We start from the raw sequence: 21,082 nt of genomic DNA, 5'->3' as shown, positions 1-21,082 counted from the left end.
TGCCGGCAGAGGGCACACGCAGCCCCGCCGTCCCAGCGCCACGGCTGGGCGCAGCTCCCCTCGGAACGGCGCAGCTCTGCAAAACCTCCCTTGAAAATAGCTGAGGGGAGAAAAAGGACAGAAAGGAAAGAGGTTGCTTCTGGAACAGCCCAAGAGCTCTGGCTGCCGCTGGAACTGAGGAAAAAACAGAAGCGTCTGCCGTTTACAAAGCACAAATGGGGAAAATAAAAGCGTAGTGGAAACTGCGCTTTTTGCCAATCTCAGTATGTTGCCTGAGAATAATGAAGAGCTCGTTGCTCCTCCATTTCACCAATGCCATTCAGACTCAGTGCAGCGCTGCTCGGTGTGCAGAGGAGCTTCGTTCCCCTGCAGACAGACCATGGGAGCTACTGGCTGTGATCAGACCCCCTGAATTTAAAAACACACGCAGCACGAAATCTTCTCATGTGGAACACACAACTCAGGAAGCTTCAAAGCCTGATGTAGATAGACCAGATCTAAAAAAATAATAATCGCTTTTATGTTTGAAAAAACAAAGACCTTTAAATTGATATAGCAGGGCCATAGGGTTGCAAAATATCAGTAATTTCAAGATGTAAGTTGTTTTCATCTACGCGTTTCCATGAAACGGGCAGGTTTGCGGGGTGTCCAGCTGTCGGCAGTTAATTTTGGCTGTGCCAAGGGGTGCTTTATTTCCGGAAATCTGGCCTCTTCCTGGAGAACCAATTCCTGCGTAGAAACCAGGAGATTTTGAAACTGTGGCGTTTGTTGTGGCCGAGCTGGTTTTACCCGGTTATTGCGTTTCGGTGTTCACAGGGCACGTCCTTTGGCAGCCGCTCCGCACTCCCATCCTGCGCTTTTGTTCTGCCTCGCTCTGCGCCTCTTTTGCCTCTTGGTGGCACCGTTGACCAGGAGTTTTCTAGTTGTCTCTGGTGTGGCTGTCCCTGCATGCAGAGCTGCTGCTTTTGTACTTCCAGGGGTTTGGGGAGATGCTGTTACCTGGTGAACACCTGACCAGAGCGGGTGTGATGCCCTGGGGCACCGGGGCGGCTGAACCCGGCTCCGGGTTCTGGGATTGAAGGAGCTGCCCACCAAGACCAGCCTGGTGGATTTTGTTAGCACAGATGGGTTTGTTTGCGCAGCACAAGCGTCAGTCTCTCACTGTTAAGGAACACGAGGAGAAAGCAGTGGGGTGTTCTCAGGGCGTTTTCCTTCTGCGTGTACTGCTAGTGCAACTTTTACCATTGATGGGGGAAGGCAAGAGAAAGGTTAGCAGGAAATTGCAGTGGCTACTGTAGAAGAGCTTTTTAGGTGGCTATGTAGTTTTAAAAAATCACAGTCCAAAGCCTCTTTGACCTGACCGTGATTACCAATATTTTAGTTAGCATCAGAAATGTTTATTTTTGAAATATTTCTCTTCCCACTCCTCCCTTGAGGATCCGAGTATGCAAAATTGCTGCTGTATTGTGCGGATTCCGGTGATGACAGCAAAACAGAAGCATGCACTTTTGAACACAGGTATAAGGTATAAGGTAATCCGCAGGCTGACTTTGCAGGCTCGTCTCCGGGGTACAGAAAAGAGCAGCATAAGGGTATATTTTATAGCAAGCTCCCGTGGCACTCCGAGTTCAAGATGCAGCAATTAGCTCAGCAGCTGAGGAAGGTAATGAGCTGCGGCTAATTTACCGTGTGGAAGCGTCTGACAACAAACATCTCCGTGCGGAGCGGACAATCCTGCGGCAGGATTGCATCAGCTGCATCCCTGCGTGGCGGGGCAGGGGACGCGCTTCACCAGCTCCCCGCCTGCCGCATGGACACCCGTGGAGTGCCCTTGGCGTGGGCTTGGGACGCGCCTGTTGCGCTCGGGGCGGGCAGGGCTGCCCCGTTCCACCCATTGCAACTATACATTCAGACAATAAATATAGCTTTAGAAACTAACCAGGAGCAATAATAAACTTTCCCAGTTCAGTTATTTGTAAAATTTGTGCATTACGGTATTAGACTTTGGTTTTTTGCTTGGTGAACTTGAGAAAGCCCATAAGCATCCCCTTGCTTCGTGGCTCCCTTGTTGTGCACCAACACACAATTCAGCCCCTTCTCAGGAAAACAACCATTGAGATCATTCTGACTCCTCCGTTCTGGCACTTTTGGTACTTAAATAATCTTTCTAGATTCCTGGTGTTTTTCTCCTAAACCTTCTGTGCATTTCCATGATGCTGTTTATTTCCATCTCAATTTGCACTCTTGGTTTGAGAAGAGAAGGCAGTGCGAGGCAGGGGCTCAGAAAGCTGTACCAGAGGCAGGTTTCCAGTCTTGTTCACCTTTCAAACCTGTTGGTGTCATCTTCCAGCAGGTCTCACCCTGCCGCCAGGGCTCTGGGATCTGTCACCGTGTGTGGTGTCACCCGTTGGCAACAGCCGCCCCCGCGCCTCTGCCCGGGGGACAGGGCTTTCCGAGCCCCGAGCTGACAGGAGCGTCCCGGGGTGAATGGACAGTCGCACCGGCTTGCCAGGCTGTCTCCGGAATAGAGTGCTTTTAGAGAGAAAAACGTACCAAGGGACATAATAAAAAGTGTAGCCTTCAGAAATTCCCTGTGGAAAGGACACCTAATAGACAAGGAAGGAGACTTGTCTTTAGTTCAGTGATGCTAAGGGCAGAACAAACTTTAAATGTGGAAGGCAAAGACAACGGTGCCCGGAGGCCGGTGAGCTCAGGGGATAAGGGAACTCGTACCTGAAACGCAGTGATAGCGAGGAGAACTCGGAACAGCAAATGGAAGCGTTTGTTCCTCTAAAATAAAACGTGAAGGATTTACCAGTTAAGTCCTGCGTGAATTAATAATCTTCCCTGGGCTGTAAATTTCAGCCCCTAATGAGGTTTCTGTCTGTGAAGAACAGAGTGAACTTTAAGTGAGAAATCCCTGCTGTTGCGCGGGGGCCGGCTGGAAGCGTGCGGGAGGCAGCTGGCCGCCTATTTGGTTACACCTGTAATCTGCAAGAGCTCCGGCAAAATTAGGTGAAGAATATTTTTGCAGTTGACCTTCCAGTGAACTTGCGTAATTTTTTTTCACTTACTCAGTGGGTGTTTATGACCTTATTATTGGGATTACTGGATTGCCCTCTGCTGAAATACTGTGCTGTTTATAGGGTTAATGCATTTGAGGAGGACATTCGTGTGATTGCCCCTTCTCTCCCCTCCTCCCCATTTTTAACACTACAGAGCATCATTTTGAATTGAAATAGTCCATAATGGTCCTTTTTTTCACTTTTCTTTAACAACATGAACACTAAATTATAGCTGTGCAATTATGTAAACAATGGAAATGCTTCCAGAACGAACACTTCCTTTTGAATTTTCATTTTGTGTAATTGCCGAAAGGTTTGGAGCCATAATAAGCCAAAATTATTTTACACATTTATCGTTCTAAAGGTCAATTATGAAAGAAGTAAAGAAACAACACTGTACAGAATGAGTAAACCAATTTCTATTGCCATCACCATATGTTTTTCTTATTGCTTGTGTTTTCCAGTTACTGTGTACATAGCATTCAATTAAAGTGATTCATTTACTAGGCTGGAAGCTGCAGAGCAGAGTTTGCGTTTGGAGAACGGCGCTTTGGGGGAAGGAAACAACTCGCCTCTGTTTGAATTACCTGATTTTTGCAGTATCGCTGATAGGACATATGTTCTCACTTGGTCTCTTTCTCATAAGCCTGACTCTCCCGATAAGCTCGCGGTGCTACTGAATTACCGCTGCGACGGGGCTGTGCCAGCCCGGGGGGGTGTACCAGCCTGCGGGTGTACCAGCCCGTGGGGGTGTACCAGTCTGCGGGTGTACCAGCCTGCGGGTGTACCAGCCTGCGGGTGTACCAGCCCGTGGGGGTGTACCAGTCTGCGGGTGTACCAGCCTGCGGGTGTACCAGCCCGTAGGGGTGTACCAGTCTGCGGGTGTACCAGTCTGCGGGTGTACCAGTCTGCGGGTGTACCAGCCTGCGGGTGTACCAGCCCTTGGGGGTGTACCAGTCTGCGGGTGTACCAGCCCGGGGGGGTGTACCAGCCTGGGGGGGTGTACCAGCCCGCGGGTGTACCAGCCCGGGGGGGTGTACCAGTCTGCGGGTGTACCAGCCTGCGGGTGTACCAGCCTGCGGGTGTGCTGGGGCAATGGGGAGAACAGGCTCCTCCTGGCCCGCGTGGCTGCAGAACCTCCAGCACAACAGCGCTATGGTCAGGGCGGGTTCTGCCCCGTTAATTTAAATGGAGTCACTCGAACTATTGCGACCGAGATGGAAAAGGGCAGCGACAGCTCATGGGAAGCTGAGTTGAACACGGGGGTTTTTGGGGCTCTTTTGCGCTTGTGCAGCACGAGCGTGTAAGAGTCGTGAGTGTGTGTTATCACCGCAGTGTACGATCTGCGCCGTGAATTCAGCAGTTTGAAGCTATACAGCAAAAAAGAGAAATTGAGGATTGCCTCTTAGCTTGGCAAAATAAGTTTTTCAAAGGTTTCTCGCTATGAAAACAAACTTATTTTTTTAGTAGTAGTACATCTCATAACCAGCGAGTAGACCTGTGCAACCGGGTTCTCTCCGCTGTCGCAGCACGTGCTGCGGGGGTATCGGTCGCGCTGTGCGCAGGTGTGGGTGTGTTAGCGTGCAGTGGCGCTGCCGCCCCGGCGGTGGTTCGGGGCTCAGCAGATGGGTCGGTGGGCTGGTTGTGGCCGCTCTGTGCCGCCCGCACCGTCACCTCCGGCACGGGTCAGCGCGGTGACAGCAGCGTGCGCTCCGTCTGCCGTCCCTGCCGCGTCAGGCGCGGCCCGCGTGCACCGCGCTGCCTGGCGCTGGAGCCGGTTACAGGTGCGCGGTGCTGCGGGGAGCCCGCTGCCTTAATCAACTCTTCATTACAAAAAGGTGGGGCTTTTGTTCCACTCGGAACGCGAGTTTGCCGCCGGCTTTATGAGCGGCCGCATCCATCTGCTCTCTTTCCGAATGTTTGCGTTGACTGATATTGACTTTAGAATGTATCAAAGGAAGTGATTAAAACTAGTTTAAACATTAACTCGAGTGGCATTTTAGTTTATTCAGGAAAGCAAAAGCATTATCCAGCACCACGTTAAAAACTGATATTATTTATTTGAAATGTATAACACGGTTATTTCATAGGATCTTAGTGCCCCAAACGCTTAGCGGAATGCTGCATGGGTTCTGTGCAGGTGTTTAGCGGTGCTGCGAGAAAATACTGGGGGTGTTCACATCTGTCTTGGTGTAGAGAAAAATGAGTTTGGCTTCTCGAGTTTTTGATGTAGAAACAGAGCCCTCTGCGCCTTCAGCAGCCCAGCAAAAGCTTGCTTTATTGTTTCCCAACTTGGAATAATGTAGTTAGTGCAGGTTTGTCTGTGCTCCTGTGCTGCGTGATCACTTGTTGTGTTTGACGTGGCTCCGTTTCTCAGCTAGTCCAGGGCAGCTGACAAACGCCATCTGTGCTGGAGCCCGAGGGCGGCCGGCCCGGCTGTCGGTCCCTGCCCGCGCCCGTCGCTCTGTCCGTCTGCTCCTCGGTCTGTCCGCCCGTCGGTCTGTCTGCTCAGGCTCCTATGGCCGCGGAGCTGGGAGTGGTGGGATTTGAGGAGATACCTCATTGGGACTAGTGTAACGCATCACCTGAAATTGAGTATGGTTTAAATGTTTTGAATCCCAAGTCTTGTTTACCAGGAGAACTGATCTGTTATGCTTGATACAAAGAGACACGAGTGGCTTTTGTTTGTTTTTAACAAGAATTGGATTATGAACACTACCAAAATACAAAGTGCCCTTTTTCTACCAAATGCATCTGCAGCGGAAAGCAGCAGTTGTTATGTGATGATCAGTTATGTGTCGAACCCTGTGGCTCTGTGAATTATCACCTTGATTAGGGTGGAACTGCCGAATTGCAGAGTTCAGGCTTCTCAAACGCTCCCTTCTGGTTTCAGGCTTTGGTTTTGCTGTGGTTTTTGTTGTAGTTTGTTTCTGTTCTCAAACAGGTCCCTTCTCTTCCAGGATATCTTGAACACCGTCATAAAGCACTGCCCACCCTGGTTTTTCTTCCTGGGCTTGCCCGGCTTCACGCTGCTGATCGGAGACTTCATCACGGCGGCAGCCCGGGTGCTGAGCAGCGACGCGCCCGAGGTGAGCGCCTGGCGAGCTCGGGGCGCCTGCGCCGCGACAGGCGTCGGCTCGTTAGCGCAGCGCCAAACGAGGCTCCTGGGGCGGGCGCCATGGCAGCCGGCGCGGGGCCGCGCGGTGGGCGGCTCGGTGGTGTTGCGGAGCTGTTGCATCAAACGGCCGAGGCGCGGGACGCCAGATCCTCGCTGACGCCGCAGCGCCTGCGCGCCCAGAGCTCCGCTTGCCTTTCGGACTCTCATCGGCTTTTTGCAGTGAGGTTGAAAACAGGGAGCCCTTTTGGCAATGCAGAATTTCTTGCTGGATATCAACGCTAATAGAAATGTGATTCTAATTGATTAGATTAGTGACAGACAAGTAAAACAGCGAATCAGCGGCGGGATGCCAAAATAAGGGTAAAGGGCTGGTGTCCTGGGCAAGGCAGGCAGGGTTTGTCGTCCCCGAGCCGCTGGTTCGGGGAGCCCTTCCCGTGCACTTTGGCCGAGAGCTGTTGCTGCCATCTGTGCGGGGACAGGGCTGCCGTGTTTGTGCAGGGCCGGCGTCCTCGCAGCGTTTACAGCCGCTCTGACATCTCTGCACAAACCGATCAGCCCGGCCATCGATCCAGGGCTTAAAGTGCTAATGAGAAATGAAAACTTCGCTTTCCATGGGAAAAGAAACTAACAAACCAACCCAACCAAACAAAAAACCCCCAAAACCCAACTGAAAACCAGCACAACCCTGCCTTCCGTTTCTCCTGCAAGTATAAAACGTAGCGTGCGTTGCATTTTCAACGTTACGCAAGGTTGTATAGCAGTACTTAGTGCATTTATAGCTCATGCCTTGTTGCTTTTGATGGTTTTATTGAAGTGGGAATCTCTCTGCACACTTTTCTTGTGTGTGCAGTCAGTTTGAGTGCGTTGTGCTGCCCCTTGTGTCCCACAACCAGCTAATAGTGGTGCTGGGTTAGTGCTTAAAACTCTCGCTCGGCTTTTCTTTAGGTTGTCCTGTGCTTTGTGTTGACACGGGATCGCTGATGGTTGGATTGTGCAATGGCAGAGGAGGTGTTCAAACTGTAGAACGCGTGCAGGAGCGGGGCCAGGCCCCTGCTGGAGGAGAGCTCGGCCTCGGGAGCGGGCAGAGCTCCGAGCAGCAGAGCGTGGGCAGGTCGGGCTTGGTTAGGCGCAGCTTTGTGCCGCTGCTGCCGAGTTGGGAAGGAAGAGGCACCGGGACGCATTCCTCGGGCCCCTGGAAACGCTGCGTGGTGAGGACAGCGCGCCGGGTGCTGGTGGTGACGGACGCCAGTCGCGGGCTCGGGTCATTGCCGTAACTCCATGAAGTTTTCGTTGTTCCGAACGCGTTTGTGTGCCTCTCCTCCGCCAGGCCCCCCGCTCGGAAGCTCACACCATCCTCGGTTCTCTTGTTTGCTTTCCAAATATCTACCAAGAAATCCCGCTCTTGCGGCCCGTTTCGGAATCCGGTGATATCATCGCAGGAACTGCAGATGTGAAGGTAAAGTCACGTTGTATTAGTCAATCCTAACATATTTTTGGTATACAGTCACTTCATTTTTACCGTCCCCTTTTTATTTAAAATATAAACCCCTTCTTCTCCCCAAACCCCCCAGCTGCACACATTACGTGTACTTATTTGATAAGCATTGCTTTGTTTAACGTGCACCATAAAATTAACAAAGCTTAGATACTGCAAATTACATTTTACTTTCAAGGAGAGTGAACTGGCTGGGATCAAACGTGATGTTTTCCAGCCAGATGCCTGTCAGGTCAATTCATTAATGGTGGTGGTGGTGTTATTTCAAGTGTCCGCTCGTTATATCTGCGGACGTTAGCTTGTCCTATCAGAGATGGGGGGTGTGCAGAACGAGAGACGTTTTTGCCTTATTAGTATTATAGCGAAATGTTAAGAAAATTCTGCTATTAGACAGAGCCATCAACTTAGGTGAATAGTTTTTTTGCTGAGAATTAGTTTCAGTGGAGCACCCCGAGACACAAAACAACTTTAAATAAAGCAGATGTATGAAAAAGTCACTTATTCTAATTTATCTTATTATTCTAGTGCTACCTCATAAATATTTTATTGAAGAATGCTACAGAGGAGCCGAGTGAAGCTGCAAGGTAAAACAGTGAGTAAAAGAGACAACGGGAAGGCGTTTGTGCGTGTGTGCTTGCACAGCGGGGTTGCTGCTGCTGCCTTGCGGGTCGGTGCGGTTTGGCTGAGCTTTCCCTTGAGGCCGGTTGAGTGGGGTCACTGTGCACCCGCAGGCGTTGACCTGTGCTGTGACCTGGGAGAGGCAAAGGAGAGATGGCATCTTTGGGCATCGCTTCCTTCTTTTTTCCCCTCAATATGCTGCTGAGAGTTGTGACCAAAGCACCTTTTCTCTTTGCGCAGATGCGTCGCCATCTGTGGCCTGGGCGTCTGGATCTGTGAGGAGCTGGCGCAGGGCACAAACCACCCCCAGGTGAAGGAGGCAATCAACGTCATAGGCGTGACACTGAAGGTATTGCTCTGACCGTCTCTAACCAACAAACATTGTGTAAAAAAGGCATTTTCATTGTTTTTAAATAATCGCTGGTTATATGGACCACAGGCTGCGGGTTGTCTGGATATTTTATTTGGCTTTTAATTATCATCTCTTGTCTTCCAGTTCTCTAATAAACTGGTAGCTCAGGTAGCCTGTGATGTTCTTCAGCTGCTGGTTTCTTATTGGCAAAAGCTTCAGAAGTACGAATCCTCCCTGTCCAGGAAAATCACTGAAGTACGTCAGTTTCTTTAAAATATTTGTATGGAAATTGTACACAAAATATTTTTCTTAATTCCTTACCTGAGCCGCCTTAACTGCAACTTCTTTAACTTTCCTTTCCTGTGCGGCTCTAGGGAGGTGATGTACTTGCTGGAGCCCTCGGGCTGGTGTCCTTCTCTCGCTTGTAGTGCTTCATTTCCAAAACCCTCAGTACAACTTGCTTTCACCTGGGCGTGTTTTCCAAGGGCGGTTGGATGCTGCCAGGACAATTCACCCTTTGTCATACCCGTTCCAAATGAAGCTCGTGCTCTGCTTTTATAGGGAGACAAGTTACATGTCTTTCTGGGATTTTTTGTGTTTCAATGCAGATCCTGGTGGCCACTATCGCGTTTCTTTTGCCGAGCGCTGAATACTCCTCGGTGGAAGCAGATAAAAAGGTGCGTGGGTGCCCGGAGCCGTCTGCGCTCCTCCTTTGTGCTCTCCGGCATGGCCATTGAATGAGTTCCCTTTGAGCCAGACTTGTGTGTTAAACTTTCAAACTCCTACCTTTAAGTTGGGGCGAATTTAATAGAATACACCTAAAAATTGCGTCACACGTTTCTGTTTAGTTTATAGTTTCGCTGCTGCTTTGCTTGCTGGATTGGTGCATGGCGCTACCCATGAAGGTGCTGCTGGAGCCCGTGTCTGCGGGCGCTCTGGAGGATCAGCACGCGGCCAAAGCGCCGCTGCTGGACCACATTTACAGAGTGAGTACGGGGAGCCGACGGGGTTCGTCGTGTCCGGGTGTTCGGAGGCGCCTTCACAGACCCTCTTGGGCACAGGAGCGTTTTTAGCACACTGTGGAAAATCATGGGGGCAGAACTCAGACAGGTGAGAAGTTAACAAAGTAAAACGCTGAGAAGATCAGAGATGTAGAACAGACAGGATGGTGAAGAGAGAAAGGTAAAATGTGAGCCAGTGAAAATAATTCTTAGAGAAATATTCCACTTATTTGAAATGGGCTGGAGTCCTGAAGTGAGCTGTTAAAGTACAAAATGGGTGCTGAGGAAGCGTGTTATTTTAAACTGCTGTATTTAGACGTGGATGGTTTTTGTAGCGCGTCCTGGCTTTCACGATGTGAAAATGGCGGTGGGTCGCTCACTGGGCGCGTTTATTGACCCCTTGTGAGCGCCCCGCTGTCCCCCAGGTCCTGCACTGCTGCGTGAACGGCTCCAGCGCCCACCCGCAGCAGAGCCACTACGTGCTGAGCCTGGCGGATCTCTCCTGCAGCGACTACGACCCCTTCCTGCCGCTGGGGACCGTCCGCAGCTCGGAGCCGGCCCAGAGCCCCTGCGCCACGGACCTGGGCAACCTGCTCACCGTCGCCGAGGGTAAGAGCTGGCCGAGCCCGCCCGCAGCTTCCCGGGTCCCGGCTCTGCCTCCAGAGCGTGCTGCTCGCCGCTCTGTGTGCGAGCTGGGCCTGCAAAACGGGGCAGCGCCCCATTTGAGCGCCTTTCAGTTGCCTCTGGTGCAGGATGTTTGAGTTTGCTGCTGACAAGGCGCGTGAGCGGGATCACAGGAGAAGGAAGGTGACACTGCGCTGCTGTATGGCAAGGAACTTGCCCAGAGGACAGACCAAGAGGCTGGTTTGGCCTTTGGTGCTATTTATAATTTAGTATAGAGAATTAAGTTTAACAAGTCCCAAATCAAACTTCTTTCAGAAGCGTGCAGCTGCCCTTGGATGTTTCAGTAGAAAAGACTCCATTGTCGTAGCTGATTTGCCTGTTTGGAGTGATGTGAGAGGAACATGGATGATTGGGAGCAAATTCTGCAGCTGCATAAATGTGCCATTCCTGCCGACTGGCAATCTGCCTGTGCCTGAAGTGGAAAGGGGTTATTTGTACCTAGGAATGCTATGTTACTAACTTTATTTAAAGTCAGCTTAAGAGTGTGCATCGAAACTTATGGAATAATGTATCTCCACGTGATTTATCATGGAGATCATCTTTATTTCAAACACTTGTTAAAAATAGCCTTAAAAACAATGGCTGGTCAGCTGTCGATTAGGTCCATGTTAAGTAATTTCATATATTAATACACTTTAACATGTTTCTGCAGAAGAATCAAAAGTACAATATGGTAAAATATGAAGTTGTGCAAGATAACTTTGGATTGGCAGTGATGCTTTGAAATAGTATTTTCTGGTTTTGGTACTGTACCGGTTTCTAATCCTACCACTTATTTTCTTTGATTCTGTGTGTGTACTTTTAGTTTTAACAAAAGGTTAAAACTTCTCTGCACAGATTTCCTGCTGAGTAAGGTGTGTTAACAGCAGAAAGATAAAGCTGCCTGTCAGGTACATGTGGTGGTTTAGGTAGAATGAGATGTTTCTTGTCTTGAATATGTTAATGCCCTACAAGTTCTTTGGTTTGGTTGTTTTTGAAGCAGGTTAATTCAGAGATTTACTACTGGGGGATTCAATAATAGAATAAAGAACCTTTTTATGAGAGGAGGCTGAAGAGTTTTGGCTTTTTGGGGCTCGCAAAGGCTGAAGGGCAAGCTTCTGAAACGCGACAGGAATTTGCAGGCGCTCTTTTGAATTACCTCTTGCTGCTCTTATCGAACTACTGTCTTTTCCTCGATGGTTTTAGAGAAGAGGAGGAGGAACTTGGAGCTGATCCCCCTGACGGCGCGGATGGTGATGACGCACCTGGTGAACCACCTGAGCCACTACCCGCTGAGCGGGGGCCCGGCCGTGCTGCACAGCCTGCTGAGCGAGCACCACGACAACGCCTTCGTGGACTCCCCCGAGCTGTCCTCGGACGTCTTCCGCAGCCCCAACCTGCAGCTCTTCGTCTTCAACGACAGCACGCTCATCTCCTACCTCCAGATCCCCGCCGAGAAGCAGCCGGGCCCCGAGCCGGCCGCGGCGCCCTCGGACGTGCGGGTGATCGTGCGGGACATCTCGGGGAAGTACTCGTGGGACGGCCGGGTGCTGTACGGCCCGCTGGAGGGCTGCCTGCCGCCGCGCCGCGCGCCCAGCGCCTTCGCCATCTCGGCGTGGCCTGAGCGCCGCGTCCTGCCCCAGAAAGACGTTCCTCAGGCGGAAGAAGGAGAAGATGCTCTGGACCGGCTGCTGGAGCAGATTGGGAGCAGCAGCCCGGAGTGCCTCCTGCATCCCCAGCGCAAGCTGAACGAGCCGTCGCCACCGCCCTTCGGCATGAGCCGCGAGCAGGAGAACGCCATCACCGAGGCGCTGCTGAGGCAGAGCGCCCAGGAAACAGAGTACATGTTGAAACGCAGCTCGGACCTCAGCATGAAAGTGGCCCGGCAAGAGCCGCCGCGTCCTGCCGAGCCCCAGGCGTCCTTCTATTTCTGCCGCCTCCTGCTGAACGACTTGGGGATGAACTCGTGGGACAGGAGGTAGGCAGAGCGGTCCACAGCGTGTCTGCAGGACTCCCGCTCTCCTCACTTGCACTCCTGAGCGGGTACACGCTTAAGAAAGGGAGAGCCGTATAGCTGGGTGGTGGTCAGAGCACGCTGCTGAACCGCTGCGTGCGCCTGCTTCAGGGGTTATTTTAAACAGACGTCTGCAGGTTGTTCATAAGAATAATTTTTAAAAGTCGTTTGAGTCCCGTTAATCGGATTCCTTTCTCTTAGCTATTTGAGTGAGGAAAATATTGTGTCTGTATCATTGCATTTTCCTTCAAATCTTATTTTTTTGTATATATTTGTAGAAAAAGCTTTCATCTTCTTAAGAAAAATGCAAAATTACTGCGAGAACTGAAAAATCTGGATTCCCGCCAATGGTAGGTAACGTTTACTAAAAATACCATTGATAAGGTTAGTGTTGCCAAAGAAAGAACAAGTATGTCACGAACCCAAAAGTTCCTTACGACTGCATGTGCCAGCAATACAAATGTTGGTATGAGAAATGGATTGTCTGTTTCTAAAGGGTTCTGTAGCCCGCCTGGAGAAGCTGTTTTCACTGACACCACACGCCTAGAACTCAAAATCAGTAGCAAGTCACACAAACCACTGTGTTCATAGCTTCTGGGTGCAGGTGATGTAAAAAATAACGTTGAGCTCGCACTTGTTCCGCTTCCATTGTCGATGTGATTGCAGCCGCGAGACGCACAAGATTGCGGTGTTCTACATCGCCGAGGGCCAGGAGGACAAGTGCTCCATCCTCTCCAACGCCAGGGGCAGCCAGGCCTATGAAGACTTCGTGGCTGGGCTGGGCTGGGAGGTAAGGGCCAGAGACGGAGCCGAGCTGGCATACGGGCTCCGGAGACACACGCGCCTCGGTGTAAACCGGTTAACACAGGTGAATGGAAAACAAACTGCTTGTATTGCGGCGTGTTCTTTAATGCTCAAAAGAAATAAAAGGTAAACTTTAATACACGCTCACACTTAGCAACACGTAGATCACCTTTTTAGCAGAATTGTGGCGATGCACGCGCTACCTGTGATGGACACACCCTGCCTGTTCTGAGGGACAGGCCATGCTGCAGGAGCTTTCTGCTTCCTGCACCTGCATCCTTCAGAGATGGAGCATCGTTTTGCCTTCATTTTAGCTCCTTTTAGCCCGTTTTGTGGTCAGACCGCTTACCCAACCACAGGACTGCTCTACAAAGGATGAAAACGTTTGGTTTTAGTTTGTATTGTTGAAATGGTGTGTCAGTAACCTAAATGACATGAACGCGTATGTTTTTTTGAAACGTCTAGTAGCTGCGTTTCACGTTTAGGGATTTAATTCTAGAGCGGTAAATTCACAAAGCCTTGATATAGAAATAAACACTGATTATTGATCAGGCTTTTTGAGTTCAATCTAATGATGACTTTCGCTCGATCAGGTCGACCTCTCGACACACGGCGGGTTCATGGGCGGCCTGCAGCGCAACGGCAGCACGGGGCAGACGGCGCCCTATTACGCTACCTCCACCGTGGAAATCATATTTCACGTGTCTACCAGGATGCCGTCGGACTCCGACGATTCACTGACCAAAAAGGTACATAACTTGCTCCAGCTGTCCGTAGTCTGAAGAGCTGAAATTGAAGTTTAACCTGGAAGCAGCCTGTGCTAGTGGGTCTGAGCTGGCGGCTGCGCTGCGCCACGTGCTGCTCTGCAGCCAGATTATCAGAATTAAATGGCATCTAAATTCTGGATTCTGAAACATAATTAACATTTCCATGGTAGCCTCGAATACTACCATTAGTAATAATATTAGCAATAATTTCATTTGTGTGTTGTCTGCCTGCCAAAACTTGTCGTTTGGTGGAACAAAACAACCAAATGCAGCATAATAAAACCTTACAGCTGGATTGTCCAGCGCGGAACAGAAAAGTGAAAGAGAAGCGACAAGCACAGTCCCTAGAGCAGCCAGCTGATATTTAAAGCCATTATCTGCTTATTCACAATTGTGAGGAGCAGGCTGGGCTGCAAGGATGGCAGAACGCGGCCCCGAGTGGTGCTGGTGTCCGTGCGGAGTCGTTTGTCTTCACTAACAGGGAACAATTTGAGGTTATGGTGCCTGCCAACTGCTGCTTACAGTCAAAGGAGGTTTTAGGTGCCTACCAAATCTTTGCCTTTTTAATTAGGATTGGCAATTTGTCCCGCGTAGGTTGTTAACGTGCGTTAACAATGCGACTACAGCCACCCAGCCTCCCATGTGAGGCTGTTGTGCTCTGAAAGTTACCTGTGTCACCGGGTGACAGCGTTTGTTGTCCGGTTTCAAGGTAACACGTGCTTTTCCTCAGAATACAAGGGTGGCATTTGTGATTCCCAGGCCTGAAAACTTGCCCAGCATTTAATAGTAAAGCTGGATCTTTTTTCCTTTTTATTGTAATGCCTGTCGTTAAAAAAAAGAAGTCAACAAAATTAGATGTTTCTCTTCATGTGTGCAACTCGTTATCTTCATGTTAGTGGATTTACATGGCTATGGAAAAAACAATCGGAGTATTTGAGGGCAGAGGAGTAGGGCTGTGGTATGTTTTAAGAGGCTGGTTAGTCTCTATCACTTCCCCAGGGTAGGACTACGTGTATTTTTATTGTTCCTGGCCAGTATTTATCCAGCTGCTAGTTAAAAACTCCAGTGGTGAACGCTTCCCAGTTTCCCTAGGCAACCTGCTCCTATGCTCCACTTTTCGTACCATGAGAAAATTTCTTGTACCATCTATTTTGCTTAAATTTAAGCCCATTTATTCTTGCCCTATTCCACATGGATATGGAGAACAGGTTATTTTGCGGCAGACTTATTTGTGTTTGAGAGCTGCTGCCGTGTCTTTCCCAGTTTTGTTTTTCGTACGCGAATCGTGGCCGTTCAGCCCGAGCTGGCGCTGTGAGCCGCGGCTCCGGATGTCGTGCTGGCGTGGCAGAGGCAGCGCAATATCCTCTGGCTGTTGAGTAATACGGGCCTGGGAGAGCAGAGCGCTGGGGCTGACAGGGCTGCCGCAGCGGGAAAACCGGGGCTTAATTGCCAGCGGTCTACTTTACTAATTCCCCTAATTCCCACCCACGGTAGAGATTAACACAGACATTGAGAAAGTCTGGTTATTCTATTTAATTGTCCTCCCGATGTTTGCTTTAAGAGAATTTGTTCTTTGTGAGAAAGAAAAAGCAAAAGCATTTAGTAGTCGCCAGCCTCCAAGTCTTGAAGGGCTGGGAAACAAGGCCAGCTCAGTACAAATTATCCACAGAAAATACCGCAGAATAATTGCGTTAAGACTTAAAAAAACACCCTTAAATCTGCTACAGGAGCGGAACCCCGCGGGGATCAAACCGTGTGTTGTGTGAGGGAAACAAAGCTCCGAGCAGGCGATGGAGCTGGGGAGCAGGGACACCAGGTGACTTCAGAGGTCTCTTGACGTGCAGCCTTCCAGGGCTCCCGACACCACGGTCTGTGAGCAAGCCTGTATTCCTGTGCACGTTAGCGTCGGCTTCTTAACAAACCTTACAGAACCGCAGCAGGGAGCAGAGGCGAGGTGCCACGTGCGGAGCACAGCTGGCGTGCGCTGGGCAAGACACTCGTGCCCTTCAGCAAGAGGAAGATGCGTTTATTTCCCCCACATGTCGATGCTGCCCTTGCAAACTCTGCAATACCTGGTCGAGAGTTGTGATCAAACGCAACGTTGCTTCTGAGATTGTGGCAGCTCTCAAGATCCTCACGAGTATTTTAACGCTTCCCCTTGCTCGCCGAGCAGCTGGTGCACGCTGGCCTTAAATGCTCACCTCGCTTTATTGGGGCGGTGTGTCCAGGTCACAAAAGTTATTTTATATTTCTTACTTCGCTCTGTCAACGCTGCTTTCGCGCAGCAGCGCGTGAGGGGAAGGCAGAGCGCGGTGTTGCTGCTCGGTACCTGCTCCATTTCACGTGTGCTGCGATGGAGCTCAGCGTGCTGCGGGAGGACAGCGGTACTGGCAGGAGAAAACCTTCCCGTGTTGCCCATCAGGGCGCAGCGGGGGCCACAGCTATTTTTTCCTTGCCTTCCCCCTGCTTCCATCAGATAGGGTTGCGTGGATACTATCAGGGATCTGAGGTCCCCTTATCTCCGAGCACGTCGTTTCTGCAGTTGGTGCTTGTTTTGCCCGCAGCCAGCAGAAGGATTGAGCGCGGCTGGGCCAGCCTGGCTCGCGGCGAGCTGAACAGACGGGCTGACCACCTGCTGGCCGGGGACGCGGTGCAGCAGGCCGTAAATTCTGGGGCTGGGGAATTAAGCAGATGCAGTAATTTCACTTAAAGATGTTATTATGGTTCTTTATTTTCACTGAACACAAGAGGATAAATTCATTTCTGGTATGAACTCACAAGGATAAGTGTGCGTCCACCGAGGATGAACTCGGCCCCTTATTTTTGTGCAGTGCGGTTGCAATTGGCAGTTTGTATTCCTTTATTTGACATATACGCTGACATATTATATTGCTCATTCGGGGAAAAAAAGAAATAAAAAACCCCTCCAAATAAGTCTTAGCCCTGGAAGAATCTTTTCTAGAGAACAGTCAGAATTCAGGTGATAGCTTTTGGTGCTGTGGGGTTCAGCATTGTGGGTTCTCAATTTTTATCTGTCTCGTGGCAAGAATGAAAATCGATCAGAGTAACAGCGTCCTACCTTCCTCTGTCTTGTTCCACCTAATTTGCACCTAATGGTTTGAAAATGAGCCACAGAATTTTTAAGTGATTTATTCCATCTCCTGCATTGTCATAGCAGAACTTTTTCAATTCAGAAATGTGGTTGCAACCCCACACTGAACTCTTGCTCCTTCGCTGCAGAAATTTGTTAGCCGGGGCTAGATTAGATTTTTAGCAGCTAATCTAGCTGCTGTAGGGGTTCGCAAAGTGGGGACAGAGCTGTGCTATTGGATTTGTGCAATTCATTTGACTCCAGGACTATAATTGCACTTATGTCTTACAAGGCTTTTATAGCCTAGGGCTGGCGAGCAGCAGAAAAACAAATTGGCAGTGATACAGTACGAGTGAAAGGGAATGAAAGGCGCACATTATCAGTCTCCAGGCAGCGCTGCTCTGGCAGGAAGTTTCCTGCTTAATTTACAAATAAAACTTAGATTTTCGGATGGGTCCGCTGTCAGGCAGACAATGGGGACGTCAGGCCGGCCGTTCCTCCCGCAGCAGCCGCCGCCGCGCTCCCCGCGAGCAGGAATTCTTGCGCCAAGCAGACGACCGCGCTGGGGCCAGCTGGCCGCTAACGCAATTAGCGGGAGCGCCGGGAGGAAGGACGGACGGACGGGGTCAGGCGGGCGCTGGGTGCGCGGGGCTGGGACGCACGGAGCACGTCCCGCCCGCCAGAGCCGTGTGCCGCCCGGGGAGCCCGTGTGCCGGCTCAGGAGCCCGTGTGCCGGCCTGGGGAGCCCGTGTGCCGCCCGGGGAGCCCGTGTGCCGGCCCGGGGAGCCTGTGTGCCGGCTCAGGAGCCCGTGTGCCGGCCCGGGGAGCCCGTGTGCCGGCCCGGGGAGCCTGTGTGCCGGCTCAGGAGCCCGTGTGCCGGCCCGGGGAGCCCATGTGCCGGCTCAGGAGCCCGTGTGCCGCCCGGGGAGCCCGTGTGCCGGCCCGGGGAGCCTGTGTGCCGGCTCAGGAGCCCGTGTGCCAGCCCGGGGAGCCCGTGTGCCGGCCCGGGGAGCCTGTGTGCCGGCTCAGGAGCCCGTGTGCCGCCCGGGGAGCCCGTGTGCTGCCCGGGGAGCCCGTGTGCCGCCCGGGGAGCCCATGTGCCGGCTCAGGAGCCCGTGTGCCGCCCGGGGAGCCCGTGTGCCGGCCCCGGGAGCCCATGTGCCGGCTCAGGAGCCCGTGTGCCGGCTCAGGAGCCCGTGTGCCGGCCCGGGGAGCCCGTGTGCCGGCTCAGGAGCCCGTGTGCCGGCCCGGGGAGCCCGTGTGCCGGCTCAGGAGCCCGTGTGCCGGCCCAGGGAGCCCGTGTGCCGGCTCAGGAGCCCGTGTGCCGGCCCAGGGAGCCCGGCACGGGGAGCCGTGTGCCGGCCCGAACAGGCTGTCCCATGGTGTGCAGGCTGCAAACACACGCGTTGGGGAGGAGAAGCCATCCTGGTTTCATGAGCTGCCTTCCCCGAACAGACATCCTTCAAGTCCGCAATAAACATCTGACCGCTCGTGGTTGAGCTGGTCTGGTTTTTGGTTTTGCTTTTTAATATAGACCTTATTTCCTGGCTGCTTTGGGATTTCTTTTCCCCCCACCCCTGTACTGCCTGGGGGGCGCCGTAGGGGACCAGGTCCCAGCGCATCGTCTGTCTCGCTTTGTACCTGTAAGCAACGCTTCCTTGCGTCCGTTAGGGTACCAGCTCTGCCCCGCGGCTTGGGTTTTGGATGAGGGATACAGGAATATAGCAGCTGGTTTGTTGGCACTGATAAGATTATTACAATGTCTTCTTTCAATGAAATTATCTTTCAAGAACAAATACTTTTGATGAATACCGATTTTATATATGTAACGTGTTACCTTATGAATGCCATGGTTACGGGTGTATGACTTGAGAAGGACGCCAGGCAGTAGGTGAAGGTTTAGAGTGGGTTCCTGGCATTGTGTGGGAATTTGTCACCACGCGGTGTTTGCAGGACGGTGAGCACGCAGCCGTCTCGTCCTGCCCCAAACACGCTCAGCAAGCCTCGCTCCATCTCGCTTCTCCCTGTTCACTGAGCTCTGCGCTCTAGGGTGGGATATAATACAAAGCGTATTGGGATTCTTCAGTATGAAGAGTGTTTTACTATTATCAGAATAGTTCCTTGTGATTTAAAGGGCGTCTCTTAAGCATCATTTGGATGTATTTTTGTCCGTGTTTTCCCAGGTCGCGGCAGTTCCCGGCCCGGCGCAGCGTGCGGGACACGGAGCCTTGAGCCGGCCCAGCGCCGGGGTTTCAGGCTAAACCTTAGACCTGGCTTTTCATGGCCTCTGAGGTGACCGCGCTGCAGCTGTGCAGAGACAGGGAGAGCAGGGTTTGGTGTACACGCAAACCACCGCTTAGTGCTGCGCTGTGGTACCATCAATGTGAGCGTCTTCCCGGATGTTGCTTTATCTTTACTGAACAATTCAGAAAATACAAGAGAATGCACAGGAATCAGGATGACCATGAGAACAGTGATTCATACTGATTTTTGCAAAGCTCTAGTAAATAGTGTTTTTAATGTTTCCTTGATTTTATAAGAGACAACGCTTGTATTTTCTTCAAACAGACCTAAAAATGTCTTTTATTCATAGGTGTACATGCAATACAACTCTTTATCCTCTGTCTCCGCCGGTGCGGAGGAGCGGGTCTCTGCTTCCCAGGGCGCTGCCCGGCTCTGCGAGGGGCGCCCGGGGCTGTGCTGGGGCTGCCAGGAGGCACCTCGGGCTCATTAGCCGTGATTTAGCCAGGAAAAGCGCCGCCTGCCCTCCCCTCGTTCCCCGCGCAGGGCCGGTGCCGCGGCGGAGCCGTGCTCGGGCTCCTTTGTTCGCTCTGCTGTGCACATTGTTCCAGGGGCTCGCACCAAATTGGGGGGGTGGGCTTTTAAGCTTTAAGCAGGACTTAAATTCTCTTTATGCTTCGTGCTGGCGTTCTGAGCGTGGATTAAATTTTAACTTTAAAGCTTACAGTTGAAACTATTGTGCGTAGCTTTACGTGATTGCCAAATACTTTTTGCCATCTGTTAGATCACCTCCCGTTCCCGCAGCAACAAAGCAAACACACGGGCTTTCAGATGCGTTTCGTAGGCATCACGTTTAAATTTAGTCCGTTTTTGGTGCAACTCTGCTCCAAATACAAAGGTAACTCCCGCAGGATTTCCCCTTCTTCCCAGATATTTTGCTTATGTTTCCAAACAAAACTGGTCTCCGGAGTCAGCAGGAGATATTTGTAACGTAATAAATTCAGCAATAGCGCTTCATGATTGCAAGTTTCTCGACGTCCTGAGTCAGGGCGTCTTGTGTTTCTGTGACAGCACCTTATTTCAGCCGGAATAGGACGTTCTGGTGGCTGATGTTTTGCTCTAGTAATTCAGATTTCCATCTCGAATTATTGTAGGTAATGTACATTTACATATCGTGCTAATGGCTAGTTTGATAATTACTTAATTAAGCCATCAGACAACAATGCGTTCTGAAGGCAGCAGATTATTTAGCTGATCTTTTCATGAGCAACTGGAGAAAAACAATATTTTAACTTTTTCCGTAATGAAATATTTCTACTATTGAGCATTGTAATTCAATTTGTAAGCCGTGACCCCTCATAAACTGTTGTTATCACTCTGATTAATAAAGAGCCAATTTGCTGTTGCAGCTTCGCCACTTGGGAAATGATGAGGTTCACATCGTCTGGTCCGAGCACACCAGGAACTACCGCAGAGGCATCATTCCCACCGATTTTGGAGACGTTCTAATTGTTATTTACCCCATGAAGAACCACATGTTTTTCATAGAGATAATGAAGAAACCGGAGGTACGTTTTGGCTGCTTTATTGCATCTGTCATATGGGTTATGTGGGTGACCAAGGTTTTGTTGTTTACATGGAGCTCGGTGGTTTGGACCTTGGGGTTTTTGTTCCAGAACATAGGAACTATAGCGTGCTGGTCTCGGTCTAAAGGTATGCTGAGCAATGGGCTTGTATTTTAAAACTAGAATTATTGGTAGCCATGGAAATGGCTCCTGCTTCAGTTTATATTCATGCTTAGCGCTTAAGGAAATATTTCCAAATTCTCAGGAGTTATTGTACAAATAACAGTG

General features: G+C 50.9%; 1 protein-coding gene across 6 annotated transcripts in view; it reads left to right on the top strand.

Annotated features, from left to right (window-relative positions):
* Nucleotides 1-21,082, top strand: part of RALGAPA2 (Ral GTPase activating protein catalytic subunit alpha 2) — an 89,535-nt gene that overhangs the window by 32,581 nt on the left and 35,872 nt on the right. For 5 of the 6 annotated variants that reach the window (XM_082047494.1, XM_082047496.1, XM_082047493.1 and 2 more), the window contains 13 exons: nt 6,026-6,154; nt 7,511-7,639; nt 8,204-8,262; nt 8,537-8,645; nt 8,793-8,903; nt 9,257-9,325; nt 9,497-9,634; nt 10,075-10,258; nt 11,519-12,290; nt 12,605-12,676; nt 12,993-13,116; nt 13,724-13,879; nt 20,639-20,797. In XM_082047494.1, the coding sequence (XP_081903620.1) occupies nt 6,026-6,154; nt 7,511-7,639; nt 8,204-8,262; nt 8,537-8,645; nt 8,793-8,903; nt 9,257-9,325; nt 9,497-9,634; nt 10,075-10,258; nt 11,519-12,290; nt 12,605-12,676; nt 12,993-13,116; nt 13,724-13,879; nt 20,639-20,797 (2,211 nt within the window). The remainder of the gene's footprint in view (nt 1-6,025; nt 6,155-7,510; nt 7,640-8,203; nt 8,263-8,536; nt 8,646-8,792; nt 8,904-9,256; nt 9,326-9,496; nt 9,635-10,074; nt 10,259-11,518; nt 12,291-12,604; nt 12,677-12,992; nt 13,117-13,723; nt 13,880-20,638; nt 20,798-21,082) is intronic. The other variant, XM_082047495.1, reaches the window with a different exon arrangement.

The sequence above is a fragment of the Streptopelia decaocto genome, assembly GCF_964273445.1.
Source record: "Streptopelia decaocto genome assembly, chromosome: 3".
Taxonomy (NCBI): domain Eukaryota; kingdom Metazoa; phylum Chordata; class Aves; order Columbiformes; family Columbidae; genus Streptopelia; species Streptopelia decaocto.
Note: the sequence above shows the minus strand (reverse complement) of the source record. Positions and strands in the feature narration are given on the sequence as shown.